General features: G+C 40.6%; 1 protein-coding gene across 1 annotated transcript; it reads right to left on the minus strand.

The window, feature by feature from the left end:
* Nucleotides 1-2,476: 2,476 nt before the first annotated feature.
* On the minus strand, nucleotides 2,477-3,301 carry LOC121767365 (proline-rich receptor-like protein kinase PERK2). Its single transcript, XM_042163655.1, has 2 exons — nucleotides 2,879-3,301; nucleotides 2,477-2,762 (listed from the first exon to the last, which is right to left on the minus strand). Exons 1-2 carry the CDS (start codon nucleotides 3,299-3,301, stop codon nucleotides 2,640-2,642), a joined length of 546 nt encoding a protein of 181 aa, XP_042019589.1. The 3' UTR covers nucleotides 2,477-2,639.
* Between the last annotated feature and the right edge of the window lie 16,939 nt (nucleotides 3,302-20,240).

Consider the following 20,240-nt stretch of genomic DNA (forward strand, 5'->3'; position numbering starts at 1 on the left):
TTTTCAAATTGAGAAGTATTTTCTGATGTTTGTAAAAAGAGCGAACTTTGAGGTTGATGTTTTACAATGGTAAGGACTAGTTGTTCATATTGGAATTTGATTGACAAAACTATAACATGTTATGGAAAATTGTTGAAAATTTCGGAAAATCTTTGAACCTTGAACGAAAGCAAGTTAGTTCGTTTCTTTTGGGAAAATTTAGATCTGGAAGTGAATGAGGAATATGACGTAGTTATGCATGGCGATATACGTTTATGCATGTTGAATCTTTTGGTATGTGAATCATGTTTTAAGTGATGAATTATGAACGTAAAAGTGTGAGGTACTTTATGAAAGTGTTGATAGAAGAAAGTATGATGCTATGAACTTTGTTGCAAACATAGAATGCCCAAGATGTCTGTTAGATCGAATGATATCGAACTTAGTTGTTACAACTACAATATCACTTTTCTGAGGGATAAGATAAATGGAAATATGTAGTGCGAATTCGAACCCCATTAGATAATTACAAATTCACCATCGTTTTCCTGAACGATAAGAATAAAGAGAATACGAAGAGACATTACGTACAAAAAGAACTTCAGGAGGAGATGCTAAATGATTTAATCCTACAACGGGGAGAGCTCATACTTGTGATCCAATATGTAAACTCATTCTTGCGTCAAAAGTGGTGATGCGACGAGGACGACTGTTATAGCACGTTGGGAGCGCGAGTATAATTACGATGTTTTAAGAGAATGGTTTTTATGAGGTGCAAAGAATATTATGAAGATATGGATTCCGACTATAATTATTAGTGGCAACGATACGAAGAATCTCAGCGTGGAATCCACAGTTCCTAGAGCGATGTTACCAGTTTTGGCTCGCGAAAGATGAATAAGGAGGTGCGATTTTAATAGCTAGAACGAACTTTTTAATCAATAGTTCTTACTTGGATTCTAAGAAGTTGTCCTTCAGGACCTTTCAAATAATCGTGAGCCCTTGTCTATTTAACGTCTTGTTTCACTCACTCTTTGCAAGTAACACATATTATTTCCTTTTCATCCATTGAGTCATAACTCACTTTCAGTTCTTGGAAAGTGGAGTTGCCTTCATAACTTTGGACACCTGGATTGATTGTAGCCTTCCTTGACCTATTATTTACGAACAATATTTTGACCTTGTGAGCCTTTTCTATTAAACTTCATCCCTAAGGCTGCTTGCAGTTATGTCCTTCAATATGTTCACATTTCGCAGACATGCTTTCTATGGGATATTCTTCTTCGAACTTTTTTCAGCCTTTCATTTTGTAACCATGTCTGTGTCAAAGTTCTTTCTTACAGAGTGAAATTCCTTTGGTTATGTTCCACTATACGTATCATTTCCATATCAGAACTTTTCTTTCTACAAAATAAAGTTAAGGTCTACATTTTGTACCTTGCCTTAACAAATTTAATCCACTAGATTTTCTTTCAAAACTTCCTTTGACCTTGGTAGCCTACTATGAGACTTGGGATTTAATTCGATTCCACCCTATATTCATGATCTACCTTATGTTCTTTCAAGCTCCGTGGAGATGATCATAACCAATTGTTGTAAGTTAGTGAGATCCGAAAGAGTCGAGCTAGATATGTTGTTTTCTTGATTAATTCTGCAGCCTTTCTGCTTAAGACACTTTAGCAGTGTTGCAACAATTGTTAAATCAGCTCATATCCAAGTAAGACTGTGTAACGACCGGCTAAGCCGAAGTTATTAGAAACAATATTATTAGCTTGATTATATATATAAGTGACCTTTATGCGGTTAAATCCGAGCTACGATAAATCGTCGTCGTTTGTTTGACGTCAAGTAAATGAATAGAACACGTAGATATATTACATATGCATAAATATAATAAATTTAAATAAATAAATAAGATTCCAAAATTTTAAAATTTTAATCTAATACATTCAGAAAAATTTAATACATCCTACGATTTGAGAAAATCGGGTACTTCAACGAGGTCGGCCACCAACTTGAGCCGATTATACCTACACCAAATAAACAAGTAAATAAATAAATGATAAACATATATATACATATATATGTAATATTAATAATTAAAAGGAGAGGCAAGTCCCAAGGCTTAATGTGTCACTTCCGACATATTATTTAATGCTGCAACCAAAAGGGCTTAATTATTTTCCTACACCTCACTTAAAGCTGCAACATCACTACCAAAGTTCAAAAGGACAATCATTCCTTGTCAAAAAAATAAATAAAATATTAATAATAAAAAAAAAATTGAGATAACATCTCTAGATTTGTCAGGTTGCTGCCACTTTTTGTATATTCAAATATACAACCTATTTCTCTACACATAACCCACACAAAAGATAAAGAGTACGGAGGAGATTGCACAACTTCTTCATTACAATCTAACATCTTTGCACAAAAAAAAAGGTGAATCTCAAACCATCCTCTTTCCTTTACTTTTACATACACGTATATGCATTTTTTTTTTTGTTTAACTCTGCCCTCCCTAGAAATTTCAATCATACTGTACCTTCACTACTTATTCATCCACATAGCAACCATACACTCTTAGTTCACCAAAATCACCAAAATTTGTAGATAAAAAAAAAGAAAAAAAAACAATTAGGATCCTACTGCCTTTACAACTAGAAAAGGGACGAATACTTATCTTTATGAACTTGCCGGATTCCGGCAGTAAGCTTGACACTCCGACGCCAACCAACGACGACCCTTGCTCCGACAGCCACTGTTTCCGTATCTTTAGAAATCTGGAAAATTGAATGCAAATAACAAAGTTATCAAAAATAATAGTAATAAAATCTTTAAAAATATATATATTTTGAAAAGAGAGAGGCTGACCGAGAGAGTGAAAGATGGAGCATACCGACGGCGGACCTCCGGGAGGAGGGCGACGAAGCCGCAGCCCGTGCATGCGCGGCGGCGGCGGCGAACCTGGACCGACGAAGGAGGAGGATGGCGGCGCGACGGTGAAGAGGGGAGAGAAGAGAGAGAGATGAGGAGGAAGGGAGCACCGATCTACCGTTTTCCGGAGACGACCGGACTGCCGGAGGAGGGCGGCGAAGCCGCTGCCTCTGCATGACGGCGGTGGAGGAGGATCCGCGGCGGTGGCGGATCCGCAGTGATAACGGCGGCGGTGCGGTGAAGAGAAGAGAGAAGAGGGAGAGAAGAGAGGAGAGGGAGAGAGAAGATGGAGAAAGAAGGGGCGCCGCCGGAACGGCGGCGCTGGTAGGGCGGTGGCGGGTGGCGGCGTCGAGTAGGAGAGGAGGGAGAAGCTGCTGTTTTTCATTGTGTTTGTAAATGAGGGAAGAAGACAAATGGTAGGGTATTTAGTATGTGGGTTTCTTTTGTGGGCTCATGAATAAATTAAATGGGCCATATAATTTATTAGGGCCCAACTACTTCAATTTAATTTGAGGCTTCAATGCATCTCAATGCATAGGGTATTTTGAGGCCCATTTCGAATTTAGTTATTTTTGGGCCTAAGAATAACATGGTTAAATAAATTAGTTATGACTCAAGTTGCTAATCTTTTTATTTTTAAGAATAATTAATAAAGTATAGAACACCAATTTAGTTGGAACCGGACTAGCAAACGAAGTAGTAATAAATAGTGTAAGTTTTAGAAAATTCTTCATGAATAATAATAATAATAATAATAATAATAATAATAATAATAATAATATAATAGGGTTAACCCTTGAAATTTTCTTTCTCATTTAATTATATTAGTTTAAAACTAAATTAGTATTTCCTAATGTGATATTTTCAAAAGGGTACGTTCGCAAGTAACGTTGGAACGAAAAGTTCAAGTTAAAGGAGCTAAACGAACAAGGTGAGCTTTCCTATACTAAAATACAAATCGCAATTTATGAGAACACGAACACATGTTCGTGATCTTTAGAGATGTTGTCTTGCCATAAATGTTTTGTGTATGATGCCTATCTGATTGGCTAAGGCCAAGTGAATTATGAATAATGACATATGTGAATCGATTCGATTGTGAGTCCTGGTAGGATGGTGTCCCTACTTGGAACCTCTGACCGTGAACGGCAGAGAAGGTGACCGTGCGAGAACACCATCTCGACGGCACAATGTGATCAGATACGGCTAAGTACAGGAAAGAGGGCCCAATGTGAATATTTTTAGTAAGCTCGGGTCTTTTCAATAAAACCCTGAGTATTACTGTGAGGATGGCTTGACAATATTTTCAAATGTATATGTGTAATTTTCGGCAATGTGTTCACTGAGTACTTTTGTACTCAGCTCTGCATATATTTCTAAATGTGCAGGTTGAGTCGTGGAAAGGGGGGACAAGTGCTGTGGAGAGCAAGCTAGTAGCTAACTATGAATAAAACTCTCGGAGGTTCATGTCTCCACACATGGACCGCGTTCTTTTGTTTCCGCTATGCCAGTTAAAAGGAAATTCCTATTTTACTTTTGACTCTGATAAACAGGAGTTGTATGAACAGTCACTCGATTCTGTATAATCGAGTGTATTTTGTTATAAGTATTTTCCCTGCTTGACTTCATTTTTGTGTGTCTCGCTCTGCTTTGGCTTAAATTTCCCCTGAACTCTATCCCCGCTTCTTATAATCCATCCTTAGTCACGGTTTTCCGGGTTATGCTATCCTTAGCTAACTGCGGTCGTGACAGAGTGGTATCAGAGCATTCTTTCTCGCTCTGAACCTGAGAGTCTTCTTTGAAAATCGTGGGTTTAGCATTGTTCCGCTAGACTTTTCGTCTAACAAAAGAGACTCCCAGCACCTACCCCCAACACATTCAACCAAAGCAACGGTAAGTGATTCTAATTTGAATGCAAGTGTGTATTTTATGTTTACTGAAGTGTGTATTGAATTTTTATACACAGACTTCATAGAACATCAATCGTAACTTTGCCAACACTTTTCTAAGCTAGGCAACAATACTAAAAACGTTATAACAAGTAGTTCCGAACGATAGTGAACATGTATGATGTGACGTAGAAGTGATTTTTAGGAACTGCTCCTAGTATCGAAGTGTAACATAGTTAAATACGACTAGTAAGAATGACCGAGCATTTGCATCACATCACGTTTACTTCTTTATGTGTTATTTTATACGCGTATTTATGTATGAGGATACGAGGATCTGATCGGCATGCCTTCTTATAGATGGTTTATCCTACAGTCGAGGACATTCTCCTTGAGTACCTCACATTTGTGATGCTCGAAGGAGAGGATTTTGGGATATTTCTAGCACAGTTTAGGTGGCTCTGGGAAAGAGCGCACCCAGTAGGAGTGACTCACTATGACGGTATCTAGCGACTTATCAAGCTTCTACCCTCGGATTGGGTAGGCTTTGCCATCGACCGATCCCGTGATTATATATTTTCTGTAGCCCCTTTCTTCGACTCTTATGGTGATTTTCCCGAGTTCATCGGGGAAATTCACTCGTGTTTTATCCTACATGGCCAGGCACCGAGGGGACCATACATGCGACCATGCGATTTAGTCCCGGTAGGAGACCCAGGAGTCCCGCAGCCAGAGGACTTTCAGCCCGAGCTGATCGTCCTGCAGCTAGCAGACCTTCAGCCCGAGCTGGTTATTCCGCACCCAGCAGATCCTCAACCCGACCTGATCCTCCCATCTCGGCCCTCTACGCCGAGGCATCGAGCTCGTGGAGAGTTTGAGGCGGGACCATCTCGTCACCCTGTGGGAGAGGAGGAGGACCACTACTCAGCCAGCCCGACCCCGCACCGGGCCTAGAGGAAATAGGGTTGGCTAACACCGAGGCGAGAGAGTTACGAGCTGCAGCAGCCGAGAGGCGTAGGAGGGACAAGGCCCCCGCCACTCCTTCAGATGAGGACGAGTCAGTTGAGCAGAAGATCATAGTAGGCACCAGTCGCCTACAGCCACTGTCTATTCCTTCTGAGACAACTTCCGACGCACTGCCAGGAGCGACGATTCCTACCATTCCTAGTCGTCACGAGTTTATATCACCAGAGCGTGGACCCGTCGCACGGGTTGTACGCCATTGGGGAGCTGTTACCCGTGGATCACATCCTCCGGGTAGCACTATTGAGTCAGCTATTCTCCTAGATGAGAGTTCGGACGAAGAGGAGCCTGAGGAAGATGAGGGGGACCCGGGGACCGGTGCGAGTACCACAGAGACATCAGCCTGATCGTTGACTAGATAGGGATGTGAGCTTTGTATATATGTGTGTATCCCAGAAACGGATCCGTTATGAGACCGTTCTGGATTATGTTTTGACTAGCTATAGTATTTTGACATCACGGAAACATTCGTGCGAGTGTTCCGTGGCTTGACATATTTTGACTAAGATCTGTTTAGTAACAGATCTGATATTTTGCTACATCTGGTTGTACGAAAGTCCTCGGTGGAGGCAATTTTTCCCTGTACATAAACTTTTATATGAATATATACATGTTTTACTTTCTGTCTCTAGCAGAATATGATAATACTTGTTTAAATAAATTAAAATTCTCTATTTTCCTAATTGTTAAATTTATTTCCAATAATAGTAACTTATACTTATAAGAAAATGTTTTATCAATAGAAAATGGAGCCAAGGATAGCTGGACGACCCCGAGGAAGAGGAAGAGGAAGAGGACGTGGTAGAGGGCCGCACCGCGAGCCCGAGGGACAACGTGTAAGCCCTCCGCCACCATCCCCACCTCGATCACCTTCGCCTCCACCTGCTCCGACAGTGGATAGAACTGTCGTTAATACCTTTCTGAAAAAGAAACCACCAACATTTGACGGAAAAGGCGACCCCGCTGAAGCAGAATCGTGGATACGTGCGCTAGAGCGCCTGTTTGACTTACTGCAGTGCACAGATGATGAGCGCTTGATTTGTGCCTCACTCCAACTAACAGGGTCAGCAGATTATTGGTGGGAGGCCCGCAAAAAGACAATGACCCTGCATCAGCTAGAGGGCCTAACTTGGGAACAATTCAAGACAGGAATCTATGACAAGTACATCCCCAAGAGCTATAAGAAGCAAAAAGAAACAGAGTTCTACAACTTGAAACAGGGACGAATGTCAGTAATGGAATATGATCGCGCCTTCTTTGACCTGTCCAGGTATGGAGCTGATCAAGTGGACACGGATGAAAAGATGTCCGAGAAATTTTGTGCTGGCTTGAGGCACGAAATAAGAGTAGCATTGGCTAGCCGTGGCGGACTACCATATTCCGAAGCTCTAAAACTGGCCCTAGATATCGAAGCTGCATTGCCAAAAGAAAGACTGATACCCAACCCTACAAATATGTCATTTCAGACCTCGTCCCAAGCCCCAAGGGACAAAAGAAAGTGGGAAGGGAACCAGAACCAGTGGGGACAAGTGCTGTGGAGAGCAAGCTAGTAGCTAACTATGAATAAAACTCTCGGAGGTTCATGTCTCCACACATGGACCGCGTTCTTTTGTTTCCGCTATGCCAGTTAAAAGGAAATGCCTATTTTACTTTTGACTCTGATAAACAGGAGTTGTATGAACAGTCACTCGATTCTGTATAATTGAGTGTATTTTGTTATAAGTATTTTCCCTGCTTGACTTCATTTTTGTGTGTCTCGCTCTGCTTTGGCTTAAATTTCCCCTGAACTCTATCCCCGCTTCTTATAATCCATCCTTAGTCACGGTTTTCCGGGTTATGCTATCCTTAGCTAACTGCGGTCGTGACAGACTGCTTGATCAATTTTCGAGTTCTTAATGCTAGACTTGGAGGAAAGAGTGAGGTTGAGCTTTTCGAATGCACTTTATGCGGACGTGTTTGTAGACATGTTGATTTGGGTTTGAGGGTGTCTTCACCTGTTGGAGGTTTGATTGATTTTGTGCGAACTTGCTCGAACATAGAGTTTGTGTTAGGAGAACTAGGAGTAGTGGCCCGACTTTTGCACGTTATGCCTTTGGAGAACGTAGACATAATCTTGGGAATGGATTGGCTTACCGAGAACCATGCCATGATTTACTGCAAGGAGAGACAGATTTCTTTTCAAGCCCTGGGCAAAAAGCCGACTATCTTGTATGGGATCTCCATGAACCGACGAACCTCCATAATCTCCGCATTGCAAGCAACCACGATGATAAGGAAAGGGCGCCCAGTGTATCTAGTGTACTTGAACGGAGAGGAAAAGAAGGATTTGAGAGTGGAAGACGTGGCAGTAGTACGAGATTTTCCCGATGTGTTTCCCGAAGCTTTGCCTGGACCGCCACCCGACAGACAAGTAGAGTTCACTATTGATTTGGAACCAGGGTCTGCGCCAGTATCGAAGGCGCCATATCGAATGGCCCCTAAGGAGTTGGCAGAGTTGAAGATACAGTTGCAAGAACTGTTAGACTTGGGTTTTATTCGACCCAGCGTGTCACCGTGGGGAGCGCCAATGTTGTTCGTTAAGAAAAAGGATGGCACGATGAGGATGTGCATCGACTATCGTGAGCTCAACAAGATGACCTTGAAGAATAAGTACCCACTGTCGAGGATCGACGATTTGTTTGACCAACTTCGAGGAGCGGGCGTATTCTCGAAAATGGATTTGAGATCAGGGTATCATCAACTAAAGGTTCGACGAGAGGATGTGCCTAAGACTGCTTTTCACACTCGTTATGGCCATTATGAATTTGTCGTGATGCCATTTGGGCTGACCAACGCCCCGGCTGTCTTCATGGATTTGATGAACCGAGTTTTTCACGAGTATCTCGACAAGTTCGTGTTAGTCTTCATCGACGATGTTTTAGTATACTCGAAGAACGAGGAGGAACATGGAGGGCATTTGCAAACTGTGTTGGAAACATTACGAAAGGAGAAACTTTATGCCAAGTTTAGTAAGAGTGAGTTTTGGTTGACTCGAGTGAACTTTCTTGGTCATATCGTGAGGACAAATGGGATTCAAGTAGACCCAGCAAAGGTCGAGGCCGTGCAGATTTGGAAATCGCCGAAAACACCGAGTGAAATCTGCAGTTTCTTGTGATTGGCGGGATACTATCGACGTTTCATTGAAGGATCCTCTAAGATTGCGAGACCGATGACACAACTGCTAAAGAAGGGGATCAAGGTGGTTTGGACGCCGGAGTGCGAGGCGAGTTTCCAACTTTTGAAGGAGAAGTTGACGACAGCACCGGTTCTAGTCGTGCCGGCAACCGATAAAGACTTCGCCGTCTATACTGATGCATCAAAAGTAGGACTAGGATGCGTGTTAATGCAAGATGGGAAAGTAATAGCATATGCTTCCCGACAGTTGAGACCGAATGAGTTGAACTTTCCGACTCATGATTTGGAGTTAGCAGCAGTGGTGCATGCACTGAAAATTTGGAGACACCATCTCTATGGAGTGAGATGTGAGATATATACGGATCACAAGAGCCTCAAATACTTCTTCGAGCAGAATGAGCTAAACATGCGACAGTAACGTTGGTTAGAGATTGTGAAGGATTATGACTGTAGTATTCACTATCACCCGGGCAAGGCGAACGTAGTAGCCGATGCTTTGAGTAGGAAGAACCAACCGCAATTGGCTTATTTCCTAACGCAAGAGGAAGCATTGATTCCCGAATTCGACAGAATGAGATTGGAAATAGTAAAAGCGCCTGAGACAGTAGGAGGAGGAGGATTAGCGACGCTAGTGATTGAGCCAGATTTGCGAACCAAGCTCATAGAAGCCCAACGACGTGATGAGAAGTTGGAAGAATTACGTGTGAAGGTAAGAGCCGAGAAGCTCGATCATTACCGTGAGGAGGCGGATAATGCTTTGACGTACGATGGACGATTGTGTGTGCCAAGCAATGAGACGCTAAAAGATGAGATTTTGAGTGAAGCGCACGATACACCTTACACTACTCACCCCGGAAGCACGAAGATGTATTGAGATTTGAAGCAACGTTTTGGTGGAATGGAATGAAAGGGGACGTAGCGTCGTATGTGGAGCGATGTCTAGCATGTCAACAAGTGAAGGCCTTACACCAACGGCCATATGGGAAGTTACAACCACTCAAAATTCCCGAATAGAAGTGGGAGCATCTAGCTATGGATTTCGTGACGGGTTTGCCAAAGTCACAGAAAGGCAACACTGCGATTTGGGTGATCAGCGATCGACTAACTAAAAGCGTGCACTTTTTACCAATTCGAATTACTTATGGCGCGGACAAATTAGCAAAACTCTACGTGAATGAGATTGTGCGTTTGCATGGGGTGCCAAAGACTATTGTGTCCGACCGCGATACGAAATTCACATCGAAGTTTTGGATTAGTTTGCAGCGTGAATTGGGCACACAACTGAATTTCAGCACCGCTTATCACCTGCAATCGGACGGGCAGTCAGAGAGGACGATTCAAACGCTTGAGGATATGTTGTGAGCGGTTGTCTTAGATCGAGGGGAAAGTTGGGAAACTGTTCTACCATTGGTTGAATTTGCCTACAACAACAGCTACCAAGCGACGATCGATATGGCCCCGTATGAAGCCTTGTATGGCAGGAAGTGTCAATCCCCACTTTATTGGGATGAAGTCGGCGAGAGGAAGATGCTAGGCCCCGACGCGAGAAAGGAGATGGCTGAAATTGTGCATCAAATCCGCGCAAGGATCAAGGAAGCTCAAGATAGGCAGAAATCGTATGCTGATGTGCGTCGAACGGAAATCAAATTCGACGTGGGTGACAAAGTGTTCTTGAAGGTATCCCCGACGAGAGGAGTTGTGAGTTTTGGAGTGAAAGGCAAGCTGAAACCGCGTTTTGTAGGACCGTATGAGATTATTGATGAAGTAGGTCATGTAGCGTACCGATTGGCGTTACCTCCCAGCTTTGGGAACGTGCACAACGTGTTCCAGGTGTCGCAGTTGCGCAAGTACGTGTTCGACCCCAAGCATGTGATCCATCAAGAGGAAGTGATCCTAACCCCGACATGAGCTATGAGGAAAGGCCCGAAGCAATCCTAGATCGGAAGGTACAAGAGTTACGAAACAAATCGATAGCGTCTGTGAAGGTGTTGTGGAAGCATCATGGTCTCGAGGAAGTCACGTGGGAGTTAGAAGATAAAATGAAAGAAAAGTTTCCCGAGTTGTTTCTGTGAGACGATCAAATTTCGGGACGAAATTTCTGTTTAGAGGGGAAGGATGTAACATCCCAAATTTTTGTGACTCTTTCTATATGTTTATTTGAAATTTTCAATTATGAAACTTTTGTTTCTATGAGATTAAGTGAATTGCGTGAAATAATTGTCGTGAGTGATGTGGAATGAAGTGCTTGATTTTTTATATTTTCCAATGTGGGGAAAATAATTAGTAGGATCATGCATTTATATTTTCGAGCCAATTCATGGGAATTTTCAGCCCTTCCTAATTATTGAAATAATATTTCATTTCTTGGATATAATTAATTATTTTGGGATATTTATCCAAATTAAATCCAAACCAAATGATCCCTAAATGGTACTACATGAAATTCGAACTCTAGCCTATTATCCTTGGGAGTTTTAAAAATCTCCTATTTAAAATAGGAGGATGAATTATTTTTCTTTGATTTAATTGGTGCTTTGTTGACTCCTTTCTTTTGAATTAAATCCAATTAAATCATGCCACCTATCATTTCTTCACCCAAAATAAATAGAGAGTTGAAATATTTCCTTGGCTATTTAAGCCTAATAATTTTCGACCCCTTCACTAATTTTTGGAGGATAATTTATTTGTTTCCTATTTTGTGGGATCCCTTTTTATTCAATTAAATACCATACTAATACCTATGCCAATTAATTGGGGATGTGAACATTACCTTATGTTGTATCCTTCATGTCACACGCCCTACACTAGTATTTTCCTTGTGGGAATATAATTATTTGTTACCTATTTTATGGTAGCCTTTTTCCCATAAAGAAATTACTAAATTTAAATCCTATTTTATTTAATTGAGGATTTAAATAATTCCCTTGTGCAATTCCCCTTAAATTTTCGGCCCTTACTTCATTTTTCCTACTTGGAGATTTAATTTATTTTGTTCCCTGGTTTATGGAATATTCATTGTTTTATTTCCTAAATTGTGGATTTATTTCTCTCCAAGTAAAAAAAAATCCTTGTTTAATTGCAGCCCTAATTTTCGAAAATTAGGCTTCTTATAATTGTGGAATTTTTATTCATTAGCCTATATTTTAATTCTCCACAATTTATTTAATTATTTCACCTATGGACTTAACTCTAGACTATAAACACCACCTAAACAAACCCTAGCCCCCATTCTCCCTCACTCCACACGTTTTTTTCCCCCTCCCTCTATACAATCTCTCCAAAAAACTTCTTCCACCATTGTTTCTTGCATCAATTGGAGTGGATTTTCAAGAGTTCCCGACGAATCGTGCCAACGCTTGTTTCTACCATTCGTTTTTCTTGATTCAAGAAGGTATACCTAAGTTTTTATTCTCATCTCCTTCATTTAAACCATGTTCTTGAATCCTACATGCATGTAGTGGGTGTAGGAATCATAGGTAGCAAAGTTAATCGGTGGGAAAATGAGTTTGCTTGAGAACTTTGTTAGTTATGCTATTTTTGATTGAATTGTGTGAAGTTTGATTTGAATCTTTGGTGAATGATCTATGTTTATGTGCAAACATGTTTAAGAGAGTCTTATCAAGCATGATGGTGTGTTATAAGCATGAGAATTTGTGTTTGGATGATTGGGAGAGAAACCCTAATTTCGAAATTGTGAGTCTGAAATCTGTGACGTTCGAACAGAATTTCCTGATGTATGATTGACCTAACAAACGATTGAATTTTGGTATAAATATTTTACTGAGTGAATTTCTAGGTGTGCTCTGTGTCTCGTATAAATTTCAGTCTTTTTTGTCGAAAAATGAATTTTTGAAAAATGTTTGAAGTCGACTGCGCAATTCTGTCAGTAACGTGTGTTCTCGACCAGAAAGTTTCGAAATCTGTTTGACCGACTAAATGACCTCTGATTGATGTGATTCTTGAACTATGTGAAATTTTGAAGTGTCTTCTGAGTCTTTTAAAAATTTCAGCCTCATTAGACATTGTATGAATTTATGATGAATTTTTCAAATGAACTGTGCAATGCTGCCAGAATTTTTATATTCCGACCAGAGAGTTGTATTAATGTTTTGACTGATCAAATGACATAATTTGAGTGTGAAAATTTACCTGAATGAACTTAAATGTGTCTACTGTGTTGTGACAAAAGTTTAGCTTCATATGAGGTCGGATAAATTTTTTATGATTTTTCAAACCAACCGCACAGTTCTGTCAGTTTTGCTGATATGAGAACATATCACTTATTGCTAAGTTTTGATGAAATACTTGGTGCATGTATGATTTGAGAAGGTATCCTAAGATGTGATTATGTGTGACGTGTGGAGAAATTTATGACATGTTCTCTTTGTGTTGGTGAATGATGGGATGGGTAAGAGAACGATAAAAAGGAACAATAGGACATGCATGATAATATAAACTTATGGAAGGCTAATTGTGTTGTAGTTGACAAGGGTGATTGTGTATACGTGAGCTCGAGGAACGAGAGTTGCCATAAGTTGGAATTTGATTTGTTAAGCGAACGAGGTGTGCTTTCTTTTCAAACCTCTTTATTTTTCCGAAAATACTATGTGAAGTTATAAGGGTGGTTTAACTTGTTATGTCATGCCATGTTGTTTTTGTCATGAGATTGTGTGCCTGATGCCTAGTTCGTTTTAGTTTACTCCGTTAGGCTATATGGCTGTGTTGTGAAACGAATTCGGTTCTGAGTAGGGCCGCTAACCCTATCAGGCTGTGTACACTGGTGGGATCGTGAGCCGTCCTTGCTAGTCGGCAGGTCTCGTGGGCAAATAGTATGGCCACACTTTCGTCGCACTGTGATTGTGATTGATGGATTGATGTGAAAAGTGGGGAGATAAATTGTCTGGCCAGACTTGAAATGTTTTGTGTTCTCGTGATATTTTCTTGCTATCTAAAACTCGAGATCACTGGTATGGATGACATAATTATATTAAAAAATGTTTTCGGCATGAGCCCATTGAGTACAACAAGTACTCAGCCCTCCATATTATTTTTTCTTATGTGCAGGTTGAGCAGGATGTTGCTGAGGAAGTTGAGCTAGCCTTAGGATGCGTTGTGTCTTCATACATAGGCGCAATCCTTGACTCTCTCTTTAAACCTTTTTCCGTTGCTATATTATTAACTATGTCTCAAGACTTAAATCGTTTCCGTATTGTGTTTGAACATGTATGGTTGTGTTAGGTTTTAACCAAGTAATTACGTTGTCTTTGAAAATGGTGTTTTCAGTGAATTAAATTAAATGTTTTACCTTAGAAGTTAATTGGGTTTCTTAAAGTTTATTTTCTCCGCTGCTTCTTTTAAAAGTTTTTATCATGAGTCATTTCTTATTAATTGTACAATTTTAACCTTAAACTTTTTTAAAAAAAAAACAAAAATGTTTTTTTTTCTGCCTTTAAGTTAATTAAGTTTCTTTTTAAAGACGTTGTCCATGCATGTTGGTCACGATCGCCGCGTTTGTGGTAACCCTACTATGGGCAGTCGTGACATCCGCCCACTAACACTACAAAAGCTTTGAAATCTGATATTTGTGTTAAACACTACAAGAAGGTCCCGGTGGTGATTCCAAGTCCTCATGATCCGCATTCTCAAGAAGAGACATCGGCGTTTCATGCATATTGTAACTATTGTGAGTCTACAAATTTGCGAGTGGTGGGGATATGGCACCATCCGTCGTCATTTGGTGACAAAGCATCCCCGTAGAATGTGGCACTACCTCTACCCAAACCCAACTAAACTTCCAACCCGGTGGCTCAGGTTCGTCAGGTACGCCTCTTTTTAAATATGATCAAAAATATTTTGCTGACGTTATGACTAGATGGGCTGCAATGAAGCATTTTCCTTTTAATGTTTATAATGATAAAAAAAATTGAGGTTACTATGTAAAGTGGTTTAAACGTAGCTACCAAAAGAGTAGGTCGAATGACCGTTCAACAATCTACCGTTAGACAATGTTTAGAGAAAAAAGTTGAATTATCACGTTATTTACTTAACTTGGGCCACAAAGTGAACATTTGCTCAGATGTATGGACTGATTGTTTTAACCGGCATTCATACATGGGCATTACGGTTTACTTTGTGGACAATAGTTGGACTTTGAATAAGTGTTTAATTGTTTTTAGAGAATTTGAGACACCACACACTGCACCCGAAATTGCTTTTTTAATTATTCAAGTTTTGAATGAGTTTCAATTTTGCAATAAGATATTTTATGTAGGTTTTGGTAATGCAACTGCTAACACTGCAAGTATTAGTGATTTGATTGCGGCTTGTGCTCCGGTTATTGGAGGTAAGTATTTTCATCAAAGATGCATATGTCATATTTTAAATTTATGTGTACAAGATGCGCTTGAATTATGGCAAAAGCATGTTAGTCCTATTAGAACCACACTCAGATTAATCCATCAAAAGCCAGCTATTGGCAAAGCTTGGAAGAAATATTGTCATCAAAAGAATGTAAGATATACGAATTTTACTATGGATGTGTCTCATAGATAGAATTCGACATATGATTGTCTGAATTCTATTTTGACGCATAAAGATTCTTTATGTGATTTTTTAGAACCTATCCCGTTCATGATTTATATCTTTCGCATAGTTGTTGGGTTTTTCGCATAGTTGTTGGGAACATAACGTGGCTTTATTTAAATTGTTCAAATATTTCAAAAATGCAACTGTTGAATTATCGGGTGTTTATTATTGCACTGGTGTTCGTGTTTTAGAGCATTGCATGTATATATAACTTGGTTTTAAAACTGTAATGAAAAATGCTTACTCTTCACCTGAATTGATGTGTGTTTTATATTATATAATTGAGACATGGCTTAAGTATTTCGGTGAGATTCCAACTGTGTTTTTTATTGCAAAGGTTTTGGATCCAAAATGGAAATTAGCCGGTACCTCCAAGATTTTAGATTTGTATTATAACAATTTGAGTTCTATTGATCTTGGTCCACTTGAAGCATTGCAATCGGATACCAGTGACGAATTCGGAGTAGACCTCTCAGAAACATTTCAAATAAACCTCCCGAACCGGTCAATTATCCAACAAACCATCGAGTTTAACTTGCGTTCTCTCTACACCGAATATGAAACCAAGTATAACAGTACCCACCAAGTCAGAAGACCTCCCCCTCCTCAACAACATAACTTTGGCTTCGCATTTCAAGCAGATTATGATGACACCGACGCGCAATCCCAATTAGCCGATCTATCAACTACAGCACCGGCGGAAGGTCCTCAGGTATGGTAAGTGAGTTAGATTTATATTTCGATTCACTCTTTTCCTTTGGTGATGAAGGTCCTACTCCTCCCGCCCAAATCGACGTCCTTGATTGGTGGGGAACACACGAGAAAGATTTTCCCATACTTGCGTCAATGGCCAAGGAGATTTTTTCTGTTCCGGCTTCCACTGTCGCCATCGAGTCCGCTTTTAGTGTTGGATCGCGTGTGTTGGATGAATCAAGAAGTAAGCTCTCCGCGAAAAATATGGAAGTTGTGATTTTACTTGATGATTGGGCCAAAGCTGACGTCAAAGAACAAGAAAATGATTGGGATGATCGTCAGGAGGGATCATAAGAAGAATTCACCGGGGATGAATCGTAGGCCAACCGTCAACCGCCGGCCAAGCCAAATAGGTAGGTAAGGTAAGAGAACTACGTGGGCATTGATTCCCTAATGCAAATTAGCATTGGAGATACGTAGGCACCTCAACTTAAATTTGAAATTTAAGTTGAGATCAGGTCTTTTTTCCTTTATTTCTTTTTTTTCCATTTGTTTCTACTTTAAAAATATGCAAATACAATTAAATAATTGTATTTGTATATACTCTAGTCGATGAAATAGATTTCTCTATAAGGCTAAATCTGGGAAACTTTTGACAATTCTACTATAATTGTTGATTGTTAGACTGAACACAAAATTTAATGTTGAATTGCTAAAGGTGTCCTCAATTTAGTTATGTAGAAAGATCTCCTTCGCCGACTAAGAGTATATATACTCATAAAATTATTGTTCAGAACTTCTAAGTCTTTTTTGTAATTTGTAATTAGCTTCGTTGTTGACTAGTAGTCTCGTTGTATTTAAATTTTTGTTTAAGACTTCAAAGGTTTTTGTGATTTGTAATTGTTGTAACTTGTAATCTCAATAAAATTGCAACTTTCATCGTGTTTTTTGAATTTTATTTACGCATATTTCAGAGATAAACAAATAAAAAAATGCAAAAAAAATTGACGAACCGCTGAACCGGCCCGGAACCGGCGGTTTTTTGAACCGGGACCCTTGGCGGACCGGTTCCGGTTCATGGTGATGATGAACCGTGAACCGCCGGTTCATGAACCGGAACCAGCAGTTTCCGACCCGTGTGCATGCCTAGGTTAGGAAGACGAAGACCTGGTTTTCAAAACAAATGCTAATAATATAATATTATTATATTTCAGATCTTGTAAAATGTGTAAAAGTGAAAACTGTGGCACTGATGTGTAGACTTAGGCCACCCGCAACGCATCACGCGGGTGGCTCGTATCCCGTCACTCAGGGACGGGACGGCGGCGTGACGCGTTGCCGCGCCCCGTCTCGTCCCCAGCCCGTCACCCATCACGTTCCGCCGTGACGAAACGCGAGACAGCTCGCCACGTGCCGAGGCGACGTGGCGCGCTCCCAGCCATGCGTGACGCCCACTCGCCGTCTCGCGAGTGGGCATCGTCACGCTGACGCAATAATTCATTTTTAAAAAAAAAATTCGAATTAAATAAAAAATAATAATAAATAAAAAATGTGAAACTGTAATATTACCGTTAATAGCCGTTTTTCCTTTTTTATTTTTTAATTTTTTTACTCTATAAATACTCCTAATTCATCGTCATTTCACACACAACTACACATCTATTCTTCCCAAATCATCTCCATTTCCTCTCCAATTTTCATCTAACATCTCATCACAAAATGTCCGGCGACGGAAACTCCGGCGGGTGGGATCTCAACGCGTTCGGCGACTGGGGGAGCATGTACAACACATTGGGTGGTTCCAGTTCGTCGGCGCCGGGGGGGTACCAACCACCCAATTTTGATGTTGATGCATACGCCCGTCCCACTGCCCCGCGGTATTCGCAGGGATTATCCCAGATTCGGGAGGATTATCCGATTCAACCCAATCCGGAAGAAGGCCGAGGGGGGGAGGAGGCCGAGGTGGGGGAAGCTCCAGGGCGGAGGCGGAGGAGGAGGATCTAGGCCAACATCCGTACGACCCAAAGAAACCCTGGCGGTGTATAACGCCTGGATCAGCGTCTCGTACGATCCCATCGTCGGGAATCAAAAACCCCGGAAGTGCTTCTGGGAAAAGGTCACCGAGGCCTACCACGAGATTAAGCCGAAAAAGACCCGCCGCCGCACATATAAGATGCTCCGCGCTCACTTTGACCGAGTCTACAGAGAGGTCAAACGATTTCGCGCCATCCACAAGAATGAAGCGGCTCATTACCAAAGCGGAGCCACGGGAGCCGACATTCTGAGGTTGGCTTTGCGGGTCTACTTCGACGACACCGGCAAACAATTCAAATATGTCGATGTTTGGGAGGTCGTCAAGGACGAGGAAAGGTGGGCCGGCGGTGTGCGGTCCAGCACGGGCTCGACGTCGAAGCGCACGAAGCACACGGTGAGTGACCAATACTCTTCTGGTGACGGTTCGGGCAGCGGGCCACAAGAGTTTGCCTCGCAGGAGGTTGACACCCCGGCAGACGATGTTGGGGGATCCTCCCGTGGGCGCCATTGGCCACAAGGGAGATATGCAGCGAAGGCGGCTAGAGGGAGGAGGGGCAGAGCCGAATCAAGCCAGGTGGGCTCGGGGGGACCCCCCAACTCCCTTATGGCCATGTACATGACCGCCACAATGGCGGACACTTCCCGCTTTACGCACGCCCAATACCAAGCCTGGCTTAACGAAGTTGCGTTTATGGCGGCACAACTTGGCATTCCGCCGCCTCACGGCTTCAGTGCACCTCCACCGCCTCCGGGGGATGATTCGCCGGCGGAGTAGTTTTTTTATTTTCTGTAAAATTGTATTTTAAATTATGTCATTTTTATTTTTTTAGGATTTTAATTATGTCTTTTTTAATTTTTTGAATTTTAATTTGTATTTTTTTATGGTGTACTTTTATTTTATTTTTAATGAAGTGTATTTTTTTAATTGAATTTGGTTGGAAATAAAAATAAAAAATGAAATTGAATGAATAGTAATTTAAGAAACGGTTAAGGGACGGAGGGTTGCAGGTTCCGTCACTTAGTTAAGGGATGGAGTAAAAAAGTACAGTGAGACCCGCAAATAATAATTTAATGGACGGTATAGTGACCGCGTCGTGGATGGACTTATTAGCTCTTAATTGTCAAATCGATTCACTTAAATTTCTTCAGAAAATGTGTCATGGAGTATTATTTTGTAAGAATTAGTTTAACATGATAGGTTTTCACGCAAAAATTAGCATAAATTATAATTATAATTTAATTTATTATATAAATTCAATAATTTTATAAGCATTGAACTAATGCAATCTAAGATGTTGTCTTATAATGACCTATTTTTCTTGTTCAACGTTCTGCATTTAAATAGTGTTATGTCTTTAACGCCACCCTATATGAATTATACTTTTTGTATTTCTTAAAACAGAAATTTTGGGAATATTACTAGTTTTAACATAGAATTGGATTAATTTTGATGGGCAAACTAAAATAGCAAAAAACACTATTTTCGGAGGACAAAATAAGTAGTGTAGTAAAGCCCCTACTAACAAAATTTTCGGTGTCGGCCCATATCTACCCACCATATAAAAAAAATACACCATTGAGATTACATTCACAACCATAATAAAAAAAAACTCCTAAAATATAATTCTAATTATTGTCTTCTTGTACACTTGCTTACACCACCAACAACTAGCACATTGTCTAAAAAATAATTATTGGACTAAGATATGGATGGTACTAACTTTTGTTGTTAATTCGTGTATGCCCCCGTACCACTTGTAGAAAACTTCACATCTAATATAATGAACCAAAGCTTTGAAGTAAAGATTGCATCATTATATCTACATCGAATAGGTAAAAGTTTCCTAAGCAAACTTACTTTGTCAAATTAATAATTTATATTCCTGCCCTAAATAAAGAGAAGGATGAAAATATATCGAATCGGTC

Source organism: Salvia splendens, chromosome 1 (assembly GCF_004379255.2).
Source record: "Salvia splendens isolate huo1 chromosome 1, SspV2, whole genome shotgun sequence".
Lineage (NCBI taxonomy): Eukaryota > Viridiplantae > Streptophyta > Magnoliopsida > Lamiales > Lamiaceae > Salvia > Salvia splendens.

What these genes read in the sequence shown, in the direction of transcription:
- LOC121767365 (XM_042163655.1), bottom strand. Translation starts at nt 3,301, where the DNA reads ATGAAAAACAGCAGCTTCTCCCTCCTCTCCTACTCGACGCCGCCACCC. An exon ending in CTCCCGGAGGTCCGCCGTCG is followed by an intron (nt 2,763 to 2,878) that starts GTATGCTCCATC and finishes TCAATTTTCCAG; the next exon opens with ATTTCTAAAGATACGGAAAC.